The following is a 26,643-nucleotide window of genomic DNA, read 5'->3' on the forward strand; positions in this document are numbered from 1 at the left end:
AGAAGAATGAGACAAGTGTTTCTAATTTGCTCCCTGGCCTGTAACCAGTTTGAAAAAGGGAGTTTCTCCTACTGAGTCATCAAAGCTCATGTGAACTCCCACTCACTTAATAATGACTGCTGAGTGTCTAGGAATTTGCACAATAAGAAACTGCCAAAAAATACAGATAATTTACTTTCTGCTGTCCATTTCATTGCTAAGAAATATTTTTAAGCAAAATACATTTTTAAAATAATGGGAAAAGTAAATAAACCTTTATTAGTGCTCCAAGCAAACACAATCAAAACAAAAGTTGAAATGGGTCATTGACAGCACATCACATTTCAATAGTTTTAAGAACAAATAAAATCCACCCTTTGATGTTCTACTTTGACTTTGAATAAATGTCCAATTTCTTCACTAATTCAGTATAAAAATAATGTTATTCTTACTACTTCACAGATGAATCCTTCAGTTTAGGCCTGAAATTTGAAGTTGTTTTTGAAATACGTCCCCGAAGCAGTTCAGGAATCCTACTGCATGGTCACAGCGTGAATGGAGAGTACTTGAATATGCACATGAGAAATGGACAGGTATAAAGAAGGTCACATGTACTCCACTGCCTTGACTGGTTTCTCTTCTACCTACCTGGGCTTTGCTACATGCAGATTTTGTCTTACAAATTTGCCATTAACTGATTCTTATTTCTCCCCTAAGCATAATAACAGCTTAGATTAGCCAAACCAAATATTTATTTTAAAATACTAAAAATAACACCTGTGAAAAGTTCAGATCACTTTACTAATACAAGCCATACATATTTTGTTATCAGCTGAAAAGAAGCAAAAGCACTGACTATTTGGCACTGCTCTTTCACCCACACATTAAAAATGTATCACGGTTACAAGTAAGGTAACTATCAATAAATTTTTATTTCTTAAAAGATAAGTCTGAGTTACACTCAAACTCTTCTTTCTTTATCAGAGATATGTGTGATAGAAAGAGAAAGGAAAAGTTCTGATTGTCTGTTGGCCTGGTTTCTACAGGCTCTAGATTTCAAATGAAGGAGAGAGGTCTGACCATTAACTCACCAGACAGTTGTTGCTATTTTTTATTGTGTTCATTGATAATATCTGGATCTCTTCATGCTACACTCTGCACACATGCAGTAATAAATTTCAGTCTTAAGTGAACAACAGAAGCAAAGAATTAGAGCATAGAAAATCTTGGCAGTTTTGGGGTCTTTCCTGAAGAGGAGAAACTCAGGTCACAGTCAAGAGACTAAGTATTGTGGATATTCTTCAATCAATGATACGCAGCTGTCAATCAAAGTGGAAGGGTATTTAAGTGGGGCTGACTGTACCTCAGTTAGAGATGCAACATCTGAGGACACTCTCACCTCTTCTCCAAGAGCAGGTACCTACAGCAGAGTGACTGAGTAAACAGTTTAACATTCATCCTATCCTAAAGCAAGTATCAAATTAGGTGACTAAATAAGCTGTTATTCAGAGAATTAATTTTTCTATGTTGGCTATAGAGAGAACAGGTGCTTCAGTTAGGTACAGGTGCTTCAGTTTTGACAGCTGATCAGGTAAGATGAAGCCCATTCTTACCCCTGTATCTAGTCCTTGGTGAACTAACAGAGAAATTCTTAAGTACATTGTACTATGTGTATCATGCCACACCTAAAAGCTGAGTCTGTATAGAACCGGTCCAGTATAGCACATCTTATGTAAAGTTCTAACCAAAGTTCTGCATGTCCAATAATTTGTCTGGTTTTCCCAACTATTTATCTGGTTTTCCTTTTGCTCTAACAAAAGGAGCTGCTTCACTTACTGCTTCACACCTCACTTCCTGTATAATGCATATGCAATTCATAAACAAAATTCATCCTGGAAAAGTAGCTTTTTTTTCCCTGCTTGTCACTGCAGCAGTTCAATACCACCTTAGTAAGGATTTGTGTTTCTTTAGCATTAACTGTCTGCTCTCTTTGAATGCATTACAACAGACCTGTTTTGTGAAAACCATTTTGCTGAACAAATAAGATCAACAACTATAATTCATTTTTTAAATGTAAGCTTCTCTATCAGTACAGCTTGTCTGGGTGATTTATTAAGGAGTCATTTTCTCCTGTGATTCTTTATTTGCTTTAATCTATACATTTTGTCCAAGAGTGGGTAAAATAGAACATGAGGATCATTTTAATTCTGAAAAAAAAAAAATATCTCTGTTACAACTGTATCAAAACCCTCTAGAATTAAATATAAGTTGTTTCCTTGTGAGAGACTATTTACAAGGGCATGTAGTGACAGGACAAGGGGGAATGGCTTCAAACTGACAGTAGATTTAGATTAGATATTAGGAGGAAATTCTTTGCTGTGAGGGTGGTGAGGCTGGAACAGGTTGCCCAGAAAACCTGTGGATGCCCCATCCCATTAAATGTTGAAGGCCAGGTTGGATGTGACTGAGCAACCCAATCTTATGAAAGGTGTTCCTCTCCATGGCAGGGGGGTTGGAACAAGATAATTTTTAGGGCCCCTTCCAATCCTAACCATTCTATGATTCTGTGATTTTCAGTTAACATAGTATCAGCATAATCAGGGATAATTTCAACATTTGAAAAGCCTGAGTGGTTGGACTCAGAGTCTGGAGTTCTCTGGCAATTACCACCAGGAATCTCATGTCCCATAACAGGGGCACAACACTGTTTTGCTGCTGCTGGAACATTTTCGTGAAAAAAGACATTAATCCATTAACTAAAGAAGAGGTGCAAAATTCATAATTACATTCACTTTCTAGCTCTGCCAGAGACTTACTGATAAGCTTGAACAAGTAACTTAAAAGCCATTCTTAATTTTGCTATCTATTCCTTTCTCATACATTTTCTGTTTGTTTACACTTGGGTTTTCATGACTGTTTTCCTTATTAAATGGCTAGCAAGATGCCAAAAACATCATCTGATGCATCTAAACACTAATTTATCACACAGGAAATTATAGAGTAGAGATACTAGTAAATGAGTAAAATTAGCTCTTACTTTTAAATCTTTTCTTGAACCCTTCCTTGAGATACTTAGGAATGTCTCAGAACTATTGAATCTGAAATATTAAAAAAAACCTGAATTTGGATTTAAAAGGTACTTTATTTTGAAAAATGTAATGAAGCCATGTTTTCCTTTCTCTTGGATACTTGACATGTTTTGAGTGTGGAATATAACATTATTACAACAGAAGGTAAAAAGAGAAAAGGAGGGGGGTTTACACTGATGATTACATTATTTTCCCTCAGGTTACTGTGAAACTGAATAATGGAATCAGGGATTTTTCAACTTCGGTTACACTGAAACAGAGTCTCTGCGACGGCAGGTGGCATCGAATTGCAGGTCAGTAACAGGTGATCACCCCCTAATTAAGGTAACAAAGCCCATCTCTTGCTCCCCAGATATCCATCTCCATGGGCTAGAGCACTAGCAATGCAGCAGTATTTTCAGTTCTTCTTTTTCACCTGCCAAGACCCAAGTTTGTGTGAAAGAGAGTCTTATTCATCCCTCAGACATAGAACTGTAGAGCTTCCTGCAAAGACAAGCACGGGTTCCTACAAAGATAGGAGAAACAAACAAAGATGGAAACTCCATGTTCAAAGAACAGAAAGCAGCGTAGCTGAAATTCTGGCTACCTTTCCTAATTCATATACCAGATTATATCCTTCCTTCCCCAATTAGAGGTTAAATAAATAAACTGATAGAATGCAGTAGGTACAAGTATATGCTACCCTTAAAAGTCAAACAAGAAGACAGATGTGGGAACCTTTTACTCACAATATGGAGATGTCTACAGCTGGGATTTTGCCTCTGTGCCAGACAGTCATCCTTCTTTCCTGGTTTTGAAAGTCAAAAAGTACTTCCTGGGTACTTTGAACCACCTCATCTTCCTGTCTAGATGCTGACTTAGGATGTCTTCCACTATCACTGCAGAAGTGATCTGAGCCTGCACCCTTTCCACAAGCATTCTGGTTTCCTTCTGAAGGAAATCCAGGCACACGGGCAAGGGAGAAGCCTCACTGCATTCTAATACATCCCCAATTGGGAGTGATTGGGCAACAGGTTTTTTTAAGCCACAAGCCACTGTATGCTCATAACCTGGAACCTAAACACTGCCACCAGTGATCAAGAGCCCCACTCAAAAGCACCCTTGCTCCCACTGCATCTACCATGGGCCCTGCTTTATGCCAGAATCTGCTCACAAATTGTCACTGATGGCTCACACCCAATCTAGCAAACACTAAATCAACTACTCACACCAAACAGATAACTCCTGTCTGTCATAAAAGACTCGTGTGCTACTTCTTGCTGATCCCTGTTCCTTCTCCTTTCAGTTATTAGAGATGCAAATGTGGTGCAGCTGGACGTAGACTCTGAAGTCAACCATGTGGTAGGGCCGCTAAATCCAAAGGCAATTGACCACAGGGAGCCAGTGTTTATTGGAGGTGTACCAGGTATGTTTTTGGTATCTTTGTGGTACATTGTTCTGAGATTTCAGCCCTGTTTCCAGAGAAAGCATAAAGATCAAGTTTTCAGCTCAAAAAAAGAACAAAATATGTGAACAACCTGGTAAAATTCAAAAGCTCAAGAGCTGATCATAAATGTTCTGCCTCTAGTTCTCAAAGAAAAAGATGTGCTGCTTCATTGAAATTAAAACATTCACAGCTGCTGGAGGGCAAGGTATGGATTCAGTAGAGAAGTCAGCCAACTACAAACTATTTTTTTTTCTATTTTTCCTTCCCATGTGGGCTTACTGGTTTTTAAGAAGGGATTTATTTATGGGATTGGAAACTCGCTGTCACTGTAACTGGAGTCCCAAGGTTTAGTTGCTTGTAGGCTTCTTTCTTCCTCTTCAAGCAATGGCATCTTTGAACACAAGATAAAACATGGAGATTCTTTTTCTTATTAGGGGTTTCTGTTGGACAGATTTCTGCTCCTGTGTATCTGTGACTCACAGACCATCTGTGTAGCATGGGCCAAGATTACTACATTTCCTTCTCTTATTCAACAGACAGAGCTACTCTGTTGGGGTTCATATACAAAGTGTAATCAACACTACATGATTCAATTTTTAAGTGAACTCCTGTACATTTCTCATTGAAAATATGCAGCATTATTTCTCTAAGCCTTGCATGTCAATCATTAACAGCTCTAACTACAAAATTCATTATAATGCTTATCTTGGATTACTGGCTTGAGTGTGTGGTGTTCACATCCATCCCACACTATCAGGAGATAAAATGAGCCTAATAATAATATAATCTATATAATAATAATAAAATCTATGCACAGATGCCTGCTCACTCTTTAAATCCAAACTGGAATTTTATTAGGACAGAATTCTTCCCAGAGAGGTAATATAAAGGGGTAATTGTAAATGCTGTTCTGCTTCATAATACAGCCTTCTATTTCTACATTAATTATAGAATACTAAAGCAATGTCATATATTGGCTCTATAATGCTATTATCAGCCTGGCACATGAAAGTCTTACACAGAACTTCACAACAACAAATAAGATACAATACTAAATAATGCTATGCAGATACAGCCAACTGAATGCAAACTAACAAAGCAGACACAGATGACAATACATGTGATGTTAAATTACAAAAACAGACACTGGGACTCATCTACACTGTTACTTAAAAGAAAATGTTATCAAAAATGCAAAGTTGTGTCTCTATTGATAATATAGTATCAAGAGTTCATATAACTGTAGATAACTAACCATACTTTAATGGCCTTTAGGACACTGACAGTAGGTCAAACACTTTAAAAGAAGACTCAGAAGAGCTGCACTTAGTAGCAAAGTTAAAAGGTTCTGCCACCAAATTGATTATTTTGCCCATCATGAGCTCTAAACTTTTGTTTATTTAATTTTTTTGATCTTCTTTTTCCAGCGTCTCTGCTAACATCAAGCCTGACTACACGCAATTCCTTCATTGGCTGCATTCGTAACTTCATGATTGATGAAAAGCCAGTGAGTTTTAGTAAAGCAGCTTTGGTTAGCGGTGCTGTGAGCATTAATACCTGTCCAGCAGCCTGATAGTGCATTGCATCAGTTCTGAAAAGCTCCTTAGATCACAGAAAGAAAAATAGAACAAAACAAACCATGTCCAGCAAGACAAGAAGAATGAAAATATCACAGCCACATCTACAGAAAGCAGGAAGGGGAAGTCACGTCTAATATTTACACACAAACAAAAATCACTGAAGAATAAAAGCTGTTGCTTCTGCACTTCTCTTAACAAACCACAAGAGTGAGCTTTACCATTTCTTATAGTGTATGTGTGGCCAGTCTGTTACATGAAAATATGAGATTAAAAAATAAATTAAAATTATATTAAATATGTTACTTTCAAAATAGATCCTCTACATAATCTCATTCCATATCTTAATCACTCTTTGTTCCACAGAAAAAGATCTGCTAATGCACATTAAAGAATAAAGCTAGATAATAGATTTACATCGGAAATACTGTATAAAGATCTTACTGTATATTTTTCATTTTCCATTCAACTCATTTATATATTCCTCAAATAAAATGGGAGGAAGAGAGTATACTAATTATGTAAGCTTACAAACAATGAAAAATTAAAATTTTTATTCCACTTCTAGACTTCATGGATATGTTCTAGCACAATATGAAGAGAGGATGTATATCTTTTAAGACAGATGCTTTATATATAGACTCATTTACCTAAACTAGGTAATTTTAGAGTAATGCTTGCCTTAGAGACAATTTTAAATCTCAAGTTTTTTCTTTGAATTTTTAAATGCACTTACTTACAAACACAGCACTAAATTCACAATCTCATTGTGATCTCATTTGCACTAATGTTACACAAGTAAACATGAAGCGTAGAAAGCAGAATCAGTCACAGTTTCAAGTGATTCCCTTATCATACATGACTTATGACTTAATCCTCAAAACAAGGAACATGCTCCTTCAGAAGATAGGCTGCTGCAGAGGAACCAAGAGTGAAAAGGGAAGATGTAAACAGGAGGCAAAGGGCTGCAAATCTGAGCTATGTTATAAACATAGAAGGTAGATGGAAGTTAATGGTGTCACGGTAGGCTTGCATACCAAATAGACACAAGTCACTTGCAAAACTTAGTCCCTTCAATCATCACCTACAAGGAATCAAAGCTTTCTTTTCTTTAAAGAATAAAGTAACGTAATAAAGAATAAAGTAATGAAAGTTTTATGGTTGCTGAGCAAGTTATTGTTGGAACCAACTCAAAATATGACCAGCTGCAAAGCAGGAAACTATGAAATGTAAAAATAAAGGATAACACCCTAGAGACTAAAAATTAATCAGAATTCATCTGGAAAACACACAAATGAAAACTGGAATCCAAAGATCTTGAAAGCATAGACAGATGGAAGAACCACCAGAATAAGATGTAAGCATTAATCAGCAGCTTCCCTACTACTCTCAGTAGGGTGAAAAAAAGGGTTTTGACACACTGCAGCAGACTTGGCTTTCTCTGGATAAAGAGCTGCAACCTCTGGATACACAGGCACAGGAACTCTCCAGCAGGTGGGACCCCATCACAGACTCTCCACTTGCCTCTAGAGTCCAGTGTTGTGTGGTAAATGAACACAGTGTGGCTCCAGTAGCCACTGCCACTCCTTTCACCAGCCCTGTCAGCTCTGCTCATACTTTCAGCCCCATTCCTGTTCTGCTTGCCTTCTCCTGATCACATCCCCTTTTCTCTTCCCTGTGGCTCTCAGGCAATATGCTCCAAGGAGTGATTCTCTTTCCACCTCCAAGCTTACAGACACCCCCTTCACAACAGAGTGATATATAGACCCTTCTTTTCATCACTCCAAAGCCCACTGTTCATACTTGAGAAGCAAGGAGTAAGAGTATCCCTCTGCAGTCTCTCTGGATTTTATTATTGGTGGTGAGGGTGAATGTCCTCAGATCCTTGAGCTGGGTTCCCAGTGGTTACAGAAGCCATGGATGGTGTCAGAGCTGTACAGCTGGGAGCAGGGGTAAAAAAGGAAGTCTCTTTCCTACCAGTGCCAGTGAGTTTGACTGGCTCAAAAAAAGCTCATGACACCACAACCTGAGCTAAGCTTCCTCAGGCCCTGGTCTCCAGGACCTTATTGTTGGAGAGAAAAGAACAGCAGATTCCCTGCTTAGATAGGCTGGTTACAAGGATTACTGAAATTCCTTTTGAGTTGCCTGCAGCTGCTCAGCAGAGATAGCCAGGAATAGCAAATGCTTGTGGCCCCTAAGAGCATCAGAGTTTAGTGAATGCTGGTATTAAGTGGAGCATTGTATGTTGTACATATGTTGTACATACATGCTGGAATTTTTTCTGTCTCACACCTACTTCAAACCAAAGCATATTTTCTCATATCCACATCCAAGCTCTGTGAATAAACAATATTTCTCTTAGCTATATTTGCTGCAATGTGATTTGGTTTTGTTCTGTGGATTTACATTTAAGAATGACTTTTCTGATTTAATCAGTCCTTTGCATACTTTCTATATGGAAAACTAAAAATACACTAAAAACAGTATGTGAATAAAAACCAATTAAAATTCATAAACTGCTACTATTCAATTTATTTCACTTATTACTATATCACCAGCTAATCAAACACAGCACTGTTTTGGAGAATGTCTTCCTCAATTTTCCCTTCTAGACTTCAAAGGTGTGGGTTTTCCCTCTGCAGAACAGGGTTTCCAAAGAAAAACACTATAAACCAGAGGATACTTGCAGACTCAAGAGAGAGAAGAAAATAATGCAAATTTCCCTGCCCCCGACATCCACACAGACCTTAAAATTACCATTTCATATGTGCCAAAGAAAGCCAGTATGTGATGCATTATATTGCATATACCTCTGCACTCATTTCAAGGCTGCTGGTGTCTAAGAGAAGGCAACTGCCTAAGCAGAAATCTTCTCAGAATTCAATTTGTCCTCTGTACCTATCTTAAAAATTATACCTTCAAAGTACAAAACCATTCATCTACAAAGATTTGTGAAAAACCTTCAAGTTCTGAGCTACATTGTCAGATTGTCCATTTCCATTTTTCACGTGAATATAACTATCTAAATTCTGCAGAAAGCCTACAAGAAATGAGCACTGATTCTAAGTAGATCATAACTTTTCTCTGGCACCTTCAAGGTTGAATAAGTCTTGTTATGGCCATTATCTGAATCAGGACTGCAACTACACTGTTACTGTATCCCAAAATATTCTGAGATTGGATATTTGCATGACTATGTAATAAAGAAACCATTTTCAAGATCAAATGCTCAGGAAACTGCTTCAAAATAGAGGAATTAAATGGGATCTTGCCCCCCTCTATCTCTTACATCTCAAGATTTGTAGACAATACCCTTCTCCTCAAGAATCCAGGGTATGGACAACAGTCTGACCAGAAAAATGAAAGATGAAGTGTTACAAGTCTGACAGTAATTTCCCAAAATACAACAATTCTAAATTTAAAAAGACTCAAACAAACAAAAAAAAAAAAAGAAAAAAAAATCAAAATTACAAACCAACAAACCTTCATATGTGAACTAAGACATAAGTCAAATGAACATTAGCTCACATTCCAGTGTATTCTCCCCACAGCAGCACATGGCCTAAATAGTCAAATGACTGTTATTAAAAAGATGCTGAAAGCATAGCACAAATATTTAACTTGTGATGCACTTTTGGCTCTTGTTACAGCATGGGATTTAAGGGTTATTCACAGATTCACAGTGGTCCATGGCAATTCATTTCCACTAAATAACATAGTAAGTTATTTATACAATTATTCAATTTGTGTTCCAAAGCTGTGGAACATCATTCCTGTATAACACATCAGCAAAATATTACTGAGAAATTAAGGGTAAGAAATACATATTACCATAAGTCTGTTGATTAAATAATTAACATAGATAAAAGTGCCTCCAAGGGGACCTATATCAATTCATGCATTTTATACTATGTAGATGAAGTGGAGCTTCATCTACAACAAAACAGAAAGTCAAGTGTGTGATTATTTCTTTCACAGAGTTGAGCTGACTGTTTCATTAAACACCTGAGCATATGCACCAAGCCAAGCTGGTTACTACACGTCAACTTCCTGCCCTTGGACCTTTTTTGGCAGCTAAAAAATACCCCCACATTAACATGAATATCAATTCCATCTCCAATTCACAGTGTTTCCAAGCTCAAAGAAAATAATCACTTTACATTTGCCTTCACAGACCACTTAAAGAACACTGGAAGCCAAAGCTCAGTGTCTTGTTGCAACATCAAGTTCAATAGAGTGAATCTGACTAAGCTGAATCTTCATGGGACATAGAACACAAAAACTGCAACTAACTTAAAAAAAAAAAAAAAAGAAGAAAGTGGAGTTAATTACACAAAAAAGAAAGGAAGTGAGATACAGTAATATTAAGAGATTCTGTAGAATTTAAATTAAGCGTTAGAATGCTTATAAGCAATGTTGTACTGCTTTTAACCTTAATTAAGGCTGAGAAGACATGTGAAGAGAAGACTTTAAGGACATATCAGTAGGTAAGAAGTATAGAGGCAGTTTGACATCTAATAGCAAGAACAGAGCACAGCCGACAAGTTTGGGCCACTTCAAAAAACCACAGGGAACGAAATTAAGTTATAGGTTACATCTAGTCTGTCCAGAGACAAATGACTACCTACTTTCCTGTTTAATATTCATGTGGTTTTACACTGGTGATTAGTTTATAGAAAAGACCTGTTTGAGGCAGTATTACTCTATTCATGCTAAACGTGCCTATAACACTACAGCCATTGGTCCTTTCCCCATGACACTTGAGTAAGCTTGGGCCACTCAGTACTTTTTCTAAAGAACAATATGATTTTATTTAAGTTTTACAAATTTAGTCTGTGTATCTATTTCTTGTAAATAATGCATTCTTATATTGTATTGTACAATATTTTATTTGCTGCAATACATATATAATCTTTCCAGGAAAGATTATATATGTTTGGTTTTTTTAAATAGTTTGGGTTTTGGGGTTTTGTTTGGTTGTTTTTTTTTGTTGTTGTTGTTGTTTTGTTTTAAATAGTTTGTTTGTTACTTTTTTAAATAGTCATTAACTATAAACTTATTTTTCTGTAGACTTACAATTAATGTCTACCAGGTTATGTCTAGGAGCAAAAAAAAGGATGAAAAATCTTATTTAACAAATTTTTTGTAGACCAGCACTACAAATAATCTATTTGGAAAAAAAGTATTTTGTTGGAAGGTATTAGCCATAAAACTTAATGGACTGGGTTGCATGGAATTGCTTTTTTCCTCCCACAGGAAGCAGAAATGCCATCTGTGTCACAAGACAGCTTTCTGCAAGATTTGCATGTCCCACATTCTTTACTGTTTTAGTCCTGGACTTGGCAATGCTGGATTAACAGTTGGACTTGATGGTCTTAATGGTCTTCTCCAACCTAAAGGATTCTATGATTTTGCAGCTGAGCTGTGTTGCGGACCAGTCTTGCCATGCTGAGACAACAGCATCTCTACACTCCTCGTTTTTTCACTGCAGACAATTAGATGCTCAATATGAAACCGAGCTTAACGTGCAAGCCTGCTGGGAGGGTACATTACAGCATTTCCAAATGGCCGCTTTTTCATTTAATTTTTAGTTTGTATTTTCATGCCGCTTCGCACATTTCACACCGTCTCCCTGAATTATGTATTTGGGGAAAATAAAGCGCTTCCTCATTGCAACATTTCATCCATAAAGGATAATGAACTGTAGTGTATGGAAATACTTTTGTTCTCCCGTACAGGGGCTTTATTTTAGTTCTTTGTCAGGCCTCCTGTATCTGGGCCTCAGCCGAGACCCTGCAGCCCCTGTCGGGTCCCCCTCACACTCACCGAGTGTCTGAAACGCTCACTACTCTCCCGTGCTGTCCGCCCCTCTCCCCCCCGCTCCCTAATGGCACGTTCCACTCGCGGCGGGCAGGCGGCGAGCGCCCGCAGCTGAGGCGACGGTTGGGACGTTCCACCGCAGGAACTCAGGGGGCGCGGCTTCCGGGCGCCGACTTCGAAAGAGGCCTGCGCCGCCGGCTCGGCCATGACCCAGTCGGTGGTGGTGCAGGGTAAGGGGGTCGTGGCGCCCAGAGCTCCCGCCGCCCCCTCCCTGTGCCTGAGCCGTGTCTCTCCCCTTTGCAGTGGGACAGTGCGGGAACCAGGTGGGATGCCGTTTCTGGGACCTGGCGCTGCGGGAACACGCCGCTGTCAACAAGGTAAAGGCGCCGCAGCCCCGCTGGCCCGGGGCGCGCCGCCCTCGCTGCCTTCCGCGTCTGTCGCTGTGACTGCAGAGCCCTGTGTTTGTTTGCTTAAACCAAGGGCGCTTCACTGTGAGCACAACCATCCCCAGCTTCCTGTGCCGTTTAGCTAATCACGAAAACAAAACGTGAGGTTAACTGTCAAGAGACCCTGTTAAATGAGGGCGTGGGCAGGCAGCAGCCGTGTGTAGTTTAACGGGGATTAGCGCATCCTGCACGTGGGATGGGACAACGCTGGATGTACGGACGGGCTGGGGAATGAGATGCTGGAAAGCAGCGGCATGGACCTGAGGGTCCTGGTCGATGGCAAGTGGCACATGAATCAGCAGTGCCCTGGCAGCCAGGAGGGCCAGTGGTGTCCTGGGGGGCATCAGGCTCAGCATCGCCAGCCGGGCAAGGGAGGGGATTGTCCTGCTCTGCTCTGCTCTGGGACAGCCTCATCTCTAGTCCTGTGTGCAGTTTTGGGTGCCACAATATAAAAAAACACATTAAGCTGTTAGAGAACGTCCAAAGAAAGAACACAAGGATAGTGAAGGGCCTTGAGGTGAAGCCATATGAGGAGCAGCTGAGGTTACTTGGTCTCTTCAGCCTGGAGGACACTGAGGATCTCATTACAGTCTGCAACGTTCTCCTCAGGGGAAGAGGAGGGACAGACACTGATCTCTCCTCTGTCGTGACCAGTGACAGGACCCAAAGGAATGGCCTGAAGTTGTGTCAGGAAACATTTAAGTTACGTATTAGAAAAAGGTTCTTCGCCCAGGGAGTATTGGGCACTGGAGCAGACTCCCCAGCACCAAGCCTGTCAGAGCTCAGGAAGCATTTGGACAACGCTCCCAGGCACGTGGTGTGACTCTTGGGGTATCTTTTGACGGGCTGAGAGTTGGACTCTATGTTCCTTCTGGGTCCCGTCCAACTCAGAATATTCTGTGATCACTAATTCAGGCCAACTTTCTCCAGCATTTCCACCCTGAAAAGCTCAGTGTGTCTCCCTACAGCCAGGCATTAGCAGCTCTGAGGCAGTTGACAACATGGTGAGGGCTGTTCAGTGCTGGTAGTTTGCCACTGGCAGTAAAGCAAAAGAGGACACCCCCAAAGCCCACCATTGTTTTCCACGTTAGCTCGTGCCATGACTTGCTGTACAGTTTTACTGACCAAAATAGCAACATGAGGAGGACACAGGATTGTGCTGAGTACCCTGAACAAAATCACACTTTTCTTGCTGTGACTATGAAGCACTTAAGGTATTTAAGCTTGTCAGATCTCTTTAGTTTTATGTTGGGTAATTGCCATGCTATCCCTTGGCAGGGATTTCAAGAGTCAGTGTGATTGTGCTGTCCTTTTTGCAGAACTCCATGGGCATTGGTATCACAAGCATGGAACGCATGATGAGCTGAGAGTTGTATCAGTGATGAACTGAGTCAGCTGAAGAGCAGCTCTTCAATTTAATAGTTGCATTGGGATCTTCAGTAAACTACTACAGTTGCTTAATCTTGTGCTGAAAAATTAATTTCCTAGTTACATTCTCCTCTCAGTTTTTAATAACAAGCTGATGTTTCAATGAGGTGTTCTTTTTAGAGATGACTAGAACTAGCTGGATTCAACAGAGATGTTCAGTCAGTTTCAAGAAGTAAAGTTTGACAGATATCCTTCAGTGGTCCCTTCCAACTTAAATTATTCCATGAAAAAGCACTGAGAATTTTTGACATTACACATAATTTTGTGTTGTTTCCTTTTAGAAAGGAATTTATGATGAAGCCTTAAGCAGTTTCTTTAGGAACGTAGATACAAGGTAAGTTTTTATCAAGCAGTTCATGAGTTAACATGGTAGATCAGCCCTTGTTGTATCTTCTTTTAACCTAAGTTATAGTTTTATTTAAGCCATATTTAGCTTGTACTAGAGAAAGATTTTGATTTTTTGTATTCTCAAAACCTTATCTTTGCATTTCCATTCTATCTATATATACTTCAGTAGTTAAATGTGTTGAAAGTGTGTGAGTTTGTTTTCCTTTCCTTTTGTACCAAACGTGGACAGTCAGGATCTGATAGCTTCTGCCACTGCAAATAACAAGCATATTGTGTGCCCTCTGAATACTAACTGAGCAGCATTTCTTGAAGAGTTGTAAGAGGAATTGTATATAAGATAGTCAGAAAAAACTGACAAATTTTTAAGTCTTATGTATCTGACTATTTTGTTACCCAGAGTAGTGTCTATAATTGTTTTTTAAGTTAACCAAGTCATACCTTAAAACCATTCAGTTATCTCTTTCAAGTTATAAAGATCCTTGCAGTTTGCAAAAAGAAAATGTGTACTTGGGATTGTGTACAATGCCTGTTGCATTTTAATAAAAAAACATTTGACCAACCTCTGTTTCCTTCCATTGTATGAAAAGGTTGCATACAGCAATGTGATTTTAACTAGAACTGCACTGAAATCCAAACTGCTTTGTCTCAAATTTTACCTCTTTGAAAGAACATTGCAAATGTATTGAAGTTTGTTATTGTCATTCCATATGTGTATTTCCAAGAATACTTTTTTTTTAATTAAGAAAATTGAATCATAAAAAATGTCTGTTTCATGTGCCAGATGAAACCACCAAATTTGTAATTGACAGCTTGGCTGCAATAGGAACACCTGTTTTCTCTCTGAGCAACCTGGTCTAGTGGAAGGTGTCCCTGCCCATGGCAGGGGGGTTGGAACTGGACAATCTTTAAGGTCCCTTCCAACCCAAGCCATCCCATGGTTCTAGGAATCTTGGGATTTTTTTTTTTTCAGCAATTGAATCCAAGTGGTTTGAAATTGAATTGAAACCAAGAAGGTTTGATTTGGCATGAAAGACCATAAAGCCAACAGTGAGAAACATAAATGTTGGTTTGGCATTGGTTTTATTTCCTCTTTGAATTTTGTTAGTCCCTAAAGAGGAATTCTCTAGGAGGATTTACTGGTGCTATAGTGTACTCCTGCAGGTGTTGTGTAGGCTAGAGGAAGCACATGAGTATTGGAGGCTGTTGTGAGCTGCTCACCTAATGAAAAGTGTCTAGAGACCATCTTTGATTGACAAGTTGTAAAATTCTTGAGTAATCCAGTGCAGCCCTGTACTCTTTTCCCCTTGTTCATGATGGGATTCAGTAGGCTCAGAACATCGGTGCTGTAGTGAATTTTAGCTGATGTTTTGTGAATATAATGGTGGTTAAATGTAGAATGGTCTTAAGACATACTTTAAATTTAGGCTTGGCCAGCTCCCAGATGAGGTAAATAATGGAACAGGAAATAAGATCAGTCTTCCAGTATCCCTGCCTTTTTTTCCCCCTTGTGCTGAATATAGTATGGCCAGACCATAGTATCTCATCATTTGAGTGGGAAAAAAATGTGACATAATGTATAGTCTGCTATGTTGACTCAATACAACCAGTCCTGGAAAAGAAGGAAGATTTACCTATGTCAGCCCAGCAGGATTTCTGAACTGGTAAATCATAATAAGCAGAATAAGTCAAGCACAGCACTGTGCTGGTGCAGTTACAGAGCTTTCACACCTCGAGCACAGTGCTGTACTAACCCCACTGAAAAGCTCATGGGGAGCTTTTTTCCATTGTTTGATGTGGATACACGTATCACGTGCTGATAAAAGATAATCCTTTCCAGTTTTGGCAGTGCTTGTAGAATTGCTACAAATCAGAGGCTGTATCTGAGAGTAAACTTCTATGCTTATCTTTCAGCTTCTTGAAGTAATGTTTAGGGTAATTCTGATTGAGATCATGTCCTGTATTATGAGGTCTTAGCAGCATGTTCAGGGTGTTTCTGTTTGTTTGTGTTGTCATAGTCCTCCAAACACAATATATAAGAGATAAAATTTTATTGTAGTGTATATTTTATGCTGCAAATATGATCTTAGATTTTTCTGTTACTATTTTTTTTTCAGAAGTGGTGATAATGGTCCTGATATTTACAAAGGAAAAATCTGCTCTTTAAAAGCACGAGTAAGGCAATCTATAAAGGTCACTGTTTTTACATTGAATATTTATGTCCAACTGTGTGGGAATTCTCATGAAGTTCTTAAAATTGCATTCAGGTTTAAGTACTGCTTTGAAAGTAAAATTTCTAATATTAACTTTTATTAATGCAGTAATACAGTTTGCTGCCAGTCTTGTTGAGTAACTCATAGTGGAATTTTTATAAAATTATTGCAGATATTATTAACTAAGCATTGGGTTTCTTTGAGCCACTTTAAATGATTAAGGAGCAAGGAAACTTGAAACATAAAAATATTTTAATTTTTTTATTCCTAAGTAGTGGGGCAAAACATTATAAAATTTTAACAAAATTTCATCTGAAATGCAGTCCTATCAAACAACTAGCAAATCAGCTAAGGAGAATCTAGTTGGTCTCCTAGTTAACAGCTGGGGGAAAAAGGTTTCTCTGGAGCAAAGTAGAAACAGAATTCCTTTCATATTGTCAATTTCATATTTCTTTGTGTGATTATTTCAAGGGTGGTTTGCTTACTGACTGAATTTAAATTCTTTCCATTCTCAAAGGCACTGTTGATTGACATGGAGGAGGGTGTGGTAAATGAAATTCTACAGGGACCATTGAGGGATGTGTTTGATAGCAAGCAGCTTATCACAGATGTTTCTGGTTCAGGAAACAACTGGTAAGAACCTCTTTAGAACACATTTCTTAGCAGCTAATTAGATGGCATTTGAAAGGGGAAATGATAACCATAGCTTTCTGTGTTGTTCTGCACCTGGAGAGCTGCAGCATTTTACCAGCAAACTTGGAGTCACTATTGCCTGGAGGAAGGCTTTGAAAAGGCTTTTACAGAAGAATAATTTTGCTGATACATCATTTTGCCTCTTTTTTTTTCTCCTTATTTTTTTATTTTCTTTACAAAAGAACATGCTTTTTATTTTTGTTTCTTTGGCATTCTGCTGCTTTCACTGCTAAGTCGAAGCCATAATCTAGTTTGAGACTGCAGCAACTGTGGAAATGAGATATATGAACAAATGCACTTTTGATTTCTAAGGAGAGTCTGATTTTGTGCATATAAACTACATTACCAAGAGAAAAATTTAGAAAAAGATTGATTAACATAATGAATTCCAAATTTTCAGAGACCTTAAGGTGCTCTAATAATATTCAGTGCACTATAGACTGGAAAGCAAATCACCAGCAAATGTACCAAAAGAGAGTGCAATAAGGAGAGTAAAACCGTCTTTATTATCTACCAACTTTGCCATCTAGCAGACAAGTGTGTTGAAAATGAGCTGTTTGGGTTTTTTTTTTTGTTGCTAGTAGCAACTGACTTGCATAGTACTCAAAAGATTATCTGTACACTTATTACATAGGGATATCTTTATTGTTAAGGACTATGTAGCTTTCATTTCATCACTACAATTGGATCATCCAGTGTGGGAGTTTATTTCCTTTTCAGTACAGAATAATAAGTGCACACTCCAAAGTTGTGAATTTAGACCCGTTTGCATCCTCCAAGTTAAAGCCACGTCCTGACTCCCATATGCTCAACTTAGAAACTCTCACAGATGAGGTGTTGCACCCAGCTTTGGACTCTGAACTCTAAAATGTCACATAAAAGGATTTAAAATGAAAATTTTAAAGTTTGATTTTTTGGGCAGAGATTTTAAAGTACTTTTCATATCCTCAGGGCTGTAGGTCATAAGATATATGGCTGTCAGTACCGGGAAAACATAGTGGAAAAGCTGAGAAAAACTGCTGAACATTGTGACTGTCTACAGTGTTTCTTTATAATTCATTCCATGGGAGGTGGTAAGTAATCTTTTTATGGGGAGTATGACTGCAGTAGCCACAGATGAAAAAAAGAAAATACATGGATCTTGAAAAGAAAATCAATATAATAATCTACATCATTCAGAATGCAGATTTAGAAAATTAACCTAGTACAATTAAGTGGACCTGTAATTATTTATCACTGGTTTTATTAGAGCACTGAGGAGCTCTGATATGCTACCCAGAACAAAAATGCAGCTGAAATTCTAAAGATGAGGTCGTGAGTGGATCAAGACAGGTACCAAAGACAAACACTGAGGTATTACTGATCAGAAGAAGGGTCGGTGACCTCTGAACACTGACAGCATTGTCATAATCATTTTAGTTGTGGGGAAAGAGTTTTCCAGAAGGCTTTGAAGGAGACTTCTAATGTTGCTTAACTTCAGAAAAACTTTGGTTTTCTGTTTTCCTTCCTCATAATTCTCTTGCATCTGATCTAGTTAGCTAATAAGCCAAAAGGGAGAATCCTTTGCAGTGACAATTTTGTCATTATTGCATTGCCATTAAGCCTTCCTACCCCAGAAGTATGAGAGTAGCATGTATTATAACTGGTTATGATGTGGAAAAAGACACAGAAAATAGCTCTAAATATGAAGCAAGGATTTTGTCAAGGGCCTTTTTGCTGCCATTTGCTTAATTTCAGAGACCCTGGAGGTACTGTTTCTGTTATTGTGAAAACTGCTGTCATGTTCATGGATTGAATTGTCTGCCACTGAGAATGTAGCTGAATATTCAGAACAAGACCACAGTTCAGTTCTCTGTTTTGAACTCAGGGCTGTGTGCTTAGTGATAATGAGGAAAAAAGCCTGTGTGCTGGGGGGAAGGGGCAGTTCTGTTTTTACTGAAGAATGAGAAAATTTCATAAAGAAAACCCAAAAGGAAAATAGTATTGTTTGGGGCAGTTCAATGCTTTTGTGCAAATGTTGTGTTTCATAATTCAAATTAAAGAATTGAAAATAAGAATTAGAAATACTAGGTCAGAAAAATGTTTGTTACATAATAGGACTTTTTGGTTTGCAGAAATTTTTGAGAATGTATACTTCATTCCAACTGACATACTGTGGGAAATAATTTTATTACTTAATTATTTTCCTGTCTGGGACAAACCTTCCTGCCTTAATTACATTTGAGTAGTCTCTACTGTCAGCCAAATGTTTCAGAAAATATTTGTTAACATATATAATTGAAAAGTTGTTTGTCTCCTACATGAGTCGTAGAGCCTAAGATAATGCGGGGAACCTGTCTTCTCTCATTCTGTCTTCATTCATAATTAGGGACAGGATCTGGTCTTGGAACTTTTGTACTAAATTTGCTTGAGGAGGAGTTCCCAGAAGTATATAGATTTGTTACTTCAGTTTATCCCTCTGGTGAAGATGATGTTATTACTTCTCCATATAACAGTGTTCTGGCTATGAAGGAGCTTAATGAACATGCAGACTGTGTGCTACCAATAGAGAATGAAGTAAGAAATAATATTCTATTTCTGTAATTTTTTTTTTAATTAGAATGTGGAAATGGCTCTTCCTTTTCAGCACTGATTTGCATGCCAAATCTCTGGAAGCATAATTTCACCTTTTAAAGTAATAATTGAACTTCTAAGTCACTTGTAAGCTTTTGAAATGAATGTGGGCATCACTAAAAAGTTGCTCTGCTCCTTTAAACTAAGGTAGAGTGAATTTTTTCATGTCTATTTTAAGATAAACAGTGAAAACCTATTTACTGAGCTAGAGTGTCTTCTCCTAGCAATCAATTTGTATGTAGTATTAGTAGGGTCCTGCAAGGACCGCTGGCCTCTCCAGCTTCCAACAAACTTAACTGTGCTGATTAGTGATATGTAAATCACTGACCTTGCAAAGCGCTAGACTCATTTGAATCTAGCTTCAGTGGCTGTCTGGCTGTTTGTTTGTGAAAAAAGCAAGAGAAAGTGAAATTTAGTCAGAGACTATATTTTTTGCTTCACAGGTGTTATCTTCTAAAACTGCTTTTTAAATTTTCATAAGCATTTTGAATAGTTGATTAAAATTCAAACTTCTGAGTCAAGCCGTGTATATATTTGTGATATGTAAGGCACAGACTTAGAAACACTTCAGTCAACTGGAATTGCTCAAAAATTGGACTTAGATGTATCAAGGTATAATCTTTAACCTAACGGTACAATGTCTGAGCTTTCAAGATTATTAGAAATGAAAAAGTGTGGTACCGAATTTCAAAGTTCTATACTCAAGACTACTTCTGTGCTTTTTTTTCCTCTCTCTCAAAGTCTCTGTTTGAGATAGTTAATAAAATTCATCAGATGATCAATTCTGGGAAGTTAGGATCAACTGTGAAGCAAAACAGCTTGGTAACATCAAGTGCAGGCAGTGCAAAAACACTACAAGAGAAGCCATTTGATGCAATGAATAATATCGTAGCCAACTTGCTGCTGAACCTGACAAGGTAAAGTTACAGGTTATTCCTCTGTAACTGAGTAGGATTTCTGGAGGTGGTGTGTGCTGTAAATATGCAGGCCTGCATCAACTTGAGTAATACTAATTGGTTTTCATTCTATATGAGTCTTCTCTTCTTAAGAACTGGTTACTAAATGCTAAACTATTTTAGCATTTAGCACTAAATACTAAAGTATTCAGATTGTTGTGGTGTTGCTTTAGCCATGATAGTCTTAAAACTGAGGTAAGTTTAAAGGCTGAAGTATATTGTCTTTCACTAGTGCCTCGTGGAGCCCATGGAGGTTTGCCTTTCTAGGCCAGTTGCATTATTTTGTAAATATTGTGAGATCATTTTTGCTTGTAAACTGTCTATTGCTGCAAAAAATATACTTCTGGGGTACTGGCCTGTTTTCCTTTTAAACAGCTTGTCATGAATGCTAAGTAACATGTGTTTTATTATAGCCTGTTTAGTAAAAGTGGTATTAATTAACCAGTATTAAGTGTTATTAAACATTATTAATGATAATAAATCAGTGCTAAAGACTACAATTGGGAAACAAGGAATCCTTCTTGGTAACTTACTGTTCTTTAATAAGAAGTATAAGTAAATAAGACATAGCACTGTTACTGCCAGATGTGAAAGTTTTGTAATTATACTTGAATACTTGCTTGAATGAAGTGTTGTTTTACAGTTTTATTGTACACAACAGCTGAAAAATATATTTAATAGATGTTTACCTTATAGAAGTGATTTACTTAGTTTGTAGCAGTTTCATAACAGTTTGTTAATTTTTCAGCTCTGCTAGATTTGAGGGTTCCCTAAATATGGATCTTAATGAAATCAGCATGAATTTGGTTCCATTTCCTCGACTTCATTATTTGGTTTCAAGCTTGACTCCTCTGTATACACTGGCAGATGTTAATGTTCCTTCTAGAAGGTAAGAAAAAATATTATTGGAGTCTCACATTTAAAGCTTAATTTCTGATTTTTCCATAGTTTACATTTAAAAATTCCATTCTACAGCAAAACTAAGGATGAAAGTTCTAAAACTTGTATATCTGCCACATTTTCAAATTCATCCTGCTGATTTATGGAACATCTGTTGTCCCTTTTCTCTGTAATGGTTGAGCCAGTAAACTTGACATCCTTTTAATCTCTGCTGGAAGTGTTTCTGTTGGGAAAATGTATTACTTAGAAGTACACCACGAGTTCTTTTGAGTAACAGCTTGCACTTGACTGACAAAATACTCTAAAGACAAACAAGGGATTAACTAGGCTCTTTGGGGAAATAATGGTGTCTTACTTCAGTCTGGAGATGCAGTGAGCCTATTTAACATCTTACTGTAATGATAAGCTGATGTGTCAGATTTTGTGAGATATTTATCCTGCTGACATAGCAAAAAAGTTACCTGTTAAAATAGGTTTTACTGGGTTTGGTGGATTATGTTGAGTCAGCAAGAGTGAGATAGAGAGAAATAGTGGTAGAGACAGCTGAGGGTAAGTGATGGAAGTATGCAAAGTGGAGAAGAGGGCAGGACCACACTTATTTTTCCAATAGAAAGTTGTGACAGTCACATCTGTTGAGAACATACCTTGAGGATACAGTACAGGGCTGGGGGGAAGGTAGCAGACTTATGAGGAGATGATCAGTCAAAGATGTTTCAGAATGAAGTGGGAACAGTAACATTTTTGTCTCCTTTTTGTTGTAATAGGCAGATTGTGGCAGAGGTGATATAAGAAAAAATAAATAGAGATTATAAATGTACAGTATTTGGAACAAATGGAAAGAATATCTTAGATGTTGTGGGTCCATAGAATACCATCTTTGGTATCCCACAGTACAGTGAAACTTGGTTAAGGAAGTGAAGAGAAAAAGAATATGATCTGCAGTGTCATCTTTTAAAGCAGTCATGTATGATAAAATTAGAAGACTAGACAAATATGTCTGTCTTTTCCCAAATCATTAATCAAAATTAATACAGTTCTCTGACTCATTGATCCTTTTAAATAATGACTTGTAACAGGCAGATAATCAGTTCTGTAAGGGTCAGCGCTTTGATATTCCTTGTCAGATCCTTCCAAGTGAGATTTTTGCCACATAACCAGAACCCCAAGTAGTTAAATTCTTTTACATAATTTTAAGACTTTGTAACCAATGGTATCAAATTGCCTTTGTAAAGGCAACTTCTCTGATTCAGCAGTGGCTTGTAACTTGAGGGGGAGGAAAAACATGGATCCAGTGTGTTTTTAAAAACTTCTAATGCCAACATAAGTAAATATAAAGGTTTGACTCTTTCCTATAATTTATGGTCCTAGATTAAATGTACCTTCATCCAGAATTTAATGAACTTCTAAACCCTGAAGGTGGGCATTCTGAAGAACTTTTTTATCCTACTTTAGTAAGAGTAGATAACTGTTTTCTTTTCACCCAGGTTGGATCAGATGTTCTCAGATGCGTTTAGCAGAGATCATCAGCTAATTCAAGCAGATCCAAAGCACAGCCTCTACCTGGCCTGTGCACTTCTTGTTCGAGGAAATGTGCAGGTTTCAGACCTTCGCAGAAATATTGAAAGGTTTGTAATACCACACAGAGTAGTCACGGGATTTGTACAGAAACTGGCATATTGTCCAGAGCATTCCAACTTCTCATTTGAACAGTTTCAATACCAAATCAGTTTACTCCAGCCTCCTTTTCTTAATTTTAGAAGGGAAGAAAACATAATTAACTGATGTAATGAGTGAAAATAAGTCATATTATTTCTGGATTTCCAAATAAAGGGAAGTTCTACTCCTCTCCATCTCCAAATTGCAAAAAAAACCCAGCTTTCCAGGGGTCTCCCAACAGCAAAGGATGTTGGAGTAATGAGTTCTGTAGTAGAAGTTTGTTTTTGCTGAACAGAAGGCCCTTCTCTTTCCATGGTTACTTTCATGTAGGTAGGAAATCATCTTTATTTTAACAACTCTGTGTTGTTAGCACCTATTTTCTACATTGAACAGTATTGAGCTACATAGATGTAACAGGAAAGGCAGGCAAAATGGATTTTATAGGCAGACAGGGGTGCATGGGGAAAATTTCTGGGAATCTAAAGTATTTTACTTATTTCAAAACTATAGGTAGACTGATCGCCCTCACACAGTGTTGATCTGCCCCTTTACTAAATCTCAGAGTGATTCCTGTCCCTTTTATAGAAACAGGTACTTGTAACTTCACTTTTCAAATCCCAATGCATTAAATTAACAAAACACAATTGATGTTTGCAATTTAAATTTAACATAGAGACACGGTTGTTTAGTCTGGAGTCTAAAATATCTTATTCACAGTGACAGTTGTAACTGTCCTCCTTAATCCTGAGTGCTTAAATGTTGACATTTTCAGACTCTTAGTTGAAACTGTTAGTAGTTAGCCTTTGTGTTCTTCATATTCCTTAGTTAACTAAAGTTTTGTATCACAGGTTGAAGCCTTCTCTGCACTTTGTCTCCTGGAACCAAGAGGGCTGGAAAACTGGTTTGTGTTCAGTACCTCCTGTGGGCCATTCCCATTCCCTTCTGGCTTTAGCAAACAACACCTGTGTAAAACCAACTTTCATTGAACTCAAAGACAGATTTATGAAGCTCTACAAGAAAAAGGTGCAACTCTTATCATTATAACATCCATAGTCACTAATCACTAGCATCTTGCATTATTGAAACCCAGATCTTAGTGTCATGAAGTGACTGTTTATAATTAACAGCCCAAGAGTTTTATTTGTGTGACCAGGTGACTCAAAGCCCCATCCAATCTGGCCAAGAACACTTGCAGGGATGGAGCATCCACAGGTTCTCTGGGCAACTTGTTCCAGTACACCGTAAAAAATTTCTTCCTAATATCTAAACTAAACCTTGGAGTCCACCAAGCTTTCTCTCACTTCACTTCCTCAGCAGGACAGGAGAAAAGTACCATGAAAAACCTTTGGGTCAAGATAAAGATGGGGAGAACAATCACCAGTTGTTGTCATGGGCTAAACAGACTTGGCATTTGGAAAATTAATTTAATTTGTTGCCAATAATAGTAGAGTAGGATGGCAAGAAATAAAAACAAAGCTGAAAACACCTTCACCCCCCCACTCCACTGCCTTCTTCCCAGCCTCAGAATTCCACTTCTATTCCTTCTTCACTGATCTTAGTGTCTGCAGGGCTGTTTCTCTCACATTTTCTTGCATCTTCTCTGTCACAGCTGTTGTGCAGCATTTTTACCTCTCAGTAAATATGTTGTCACAGAGGCATTACCAGCATCACTAATGGGCTCAAGCTGTGACCAGTGGCAGGTCCATACTGGAGCTGGCTGGGATTGCTCTGTTCAGCATGAGGGCAGCCACCCCTGCAGCCCTGCATTCTCCCTGCTGCCAAAAGCCTGCCATGTAAACCCAATCCACAGCTGGTCTGGTGTACCCAAGAACACAATATGAAAAGATGGGTTTTTAAGAAGTCAGTAATATTGACTGTGATTCACTTGGGGATTGTTACCAAACTTGCCAAGTGTTTAAACAAGGGATGTCATGATATAAATCTCTAAGTGCCATTTCCACAATGCTTGCACTCCCCCCTTCAGTACAGGCTAACACGTATTTACTGAGCCAAAGCAATCAAATACCAAGAAAAGGATAACACTGAACTTTTTTTTTTTATTCTCTTAGGCTCACCTTCACCATTATCTGCAAATAGATGGGATGGAGCAAAGCTGTTTTTCGGAAGCTGTATCCTCTTTGTCTGACCTAATAGAAGAGTACAATGAATTGGATGCTACAAAAGGTGGGCCTAGAATAGATCCTTCAAGACTGAAGATAGCTGTTTAAAGAAGGAAGAACTGATTTTAAAAACAACAACAAAAAAGAAAAAAAAAAAAAAAAAAAACACTTTCCCTAAACATCCAGCCACTTCAGTTAACCAGAATGACTTGCAGCATGCCTGGTTATTGTAATTCCAAAGTGGGACTAGCACAACAGTTTCCTTACCTCAAGAGTTGTCATTAAGTGGTGAGCCATGCCTGTAAGAAAGATCTGGAGGCACCTAATTGTGGCTGGTATCAGTAAGGACAGTAATCCTATCTGTGTAGTAAATTGCCACACCATATGCTGTGAAGAAAAGGAGGAGAGGTTGTCTGTAGCAGCCAAAAATGTAATTCTTTTCTCAGACTTTCCATTTACAGTAAACTAAAGGTTGGCCTTGCTTCAAAGAAGGATCACCGTTGCTAGATTTAGTTTTTAACAAGCGACTATGAAGAGAAGAAAATCCCATGTAGTCTTTTCAAAGATGAAAGCAAGTCTAATGAAACTGCTTTCTTACACTTTGCAGTAGACATTTCAGAATGCTCCAAGCTATGTTCCTCATTTTTATATTTCTGCTCCTATGTTGTACTTAACTATTTTAGAGGATTCTCAGTTAATACCAAAATTGGCAATAACAGAAAATTTTTTTAAAAATTTTTGTTTCAAGTGTTATGCTTGGAATATTAATGAATTTTTTAAGGATTCATATTCATGAATGCTGAGTTGCACTTGATAATGAGATAATACAGAATACCTCTGAGCGAAACCTGCACTTATGATGAAGTTATAATGACCATTTGGAGAAAAACACTTATATCCTCAAAAGAATGCAAGTAAAATAGATGTTTTAATATTTATAATTATCAGGGTAAGCAGCTTTTTATATTACAGTAAGAACTATTACAAAATAGAATCTACAGCTATTTCCAGTTGCTTGCCAGTGAACTGTTACAGATCAGAATGGATTGATACCATGATTTCTTGAAATTTGAAGTCCTTCTAGCACAGCTGGAGTGGATGTGTAAGTAAGCACAATTTTAAATGTATAAACCCAGAAGTATTCAATAAAGTACTGTGATAACATTTGTTGAGAGCATTTTTTAAGAAAATGTTCTAAAAATAGCAATTTTCTTACATCTTGCATCTATTATCTGCAGTTGCCCACTTACTTGTTCCTTTGCACATCGGTGTTTATATCCATAACACTAGAGAAAGACCATCTGTTGGAAAAAGCAGTCTGACTTTAAAGTTGACAACTTCTGTTTCAAAACAGCATTGATGTGTTTTACAATTTCAGATAC

The 26,643-nt window shown here is 37.9% G+C and overlaps 2 protein-coding genes across 2 annotated transcripts in view; both read left to right on the top strand.

Annotated features, from left to right (window-relative positions):
- The window catches only part of LAMA4 (laminin subunit alpha 4), a 96,057-nt gene extending 87,470 nt beyond the window's left edge, over positions 1-8,587 (top strand). Inside the window, exons 35-38 of the mRNA XM_053938838.1 lie at positions 442-572; positions 3,268-3,361; positions 4,354-4,473; positions 5,922-8,587. Coding sequence (XP_053794813.1) covers positions 442-572; positions 3,268-3,361; positions 4,354-4,473; positions 5,922-6,067 — 491 coding nt within the window. The 3' untranslated portion in view covers positions 6,068-8,587. The remainder of the gene's footprint in view (positions 1-441; positions 573-3,267; positions 3,362-4,353; positions 4,474-5,921) is intronic.
- A 3,380-nt stretch (positions 8,588-11,967) lies between these two features.
- Positions 11,968-26,425, top strand: TUBE1 (tubulin epsilon 1). The gene is made up of 12 exons (XM_053939070.1): positions 11,968-12,121; positions 12,195-12,268; positions 14,047-14,099; positions 16,228-16,285; positions 16,841-16,956; positions 17,968-18,089; positions 19,385-19,572; positions 20,371-20,546; positions 21,334-21,474; positions 22,970-23,110; positions 23,990-24,164; positions 25,211-26,425. Exons 1-12 carry the CDS (start codon positions 12,097-12,099, stop codon positions 25,367-25,369), a joined length of 1,428 nt encoding a protein of 475 aa, XP_053795045.1. The 5' UTR covers positions 11,968-12,096; the 3' UTR covers positions 25,370-26,425.
- The last annotated feature ends 218 nt before the right edge of the window (positions 26,426-26,643 follow it).

Source organism: Vidua chalybeata, chromosome 3 (assembly GCF_026979565.1).
Source record: "Vidua chalybeata isolate OUT-0048 chromosome 3, bVidCha1 merged haplotype, whole genome shotgun sequence".
In the NCBI taxonomy this organism is placed as follows: Eukaryota; Metazoa; Chordata; class Aves; order Passeriformes; family Viduidae; genus Vidua; species Vidua chalybeata.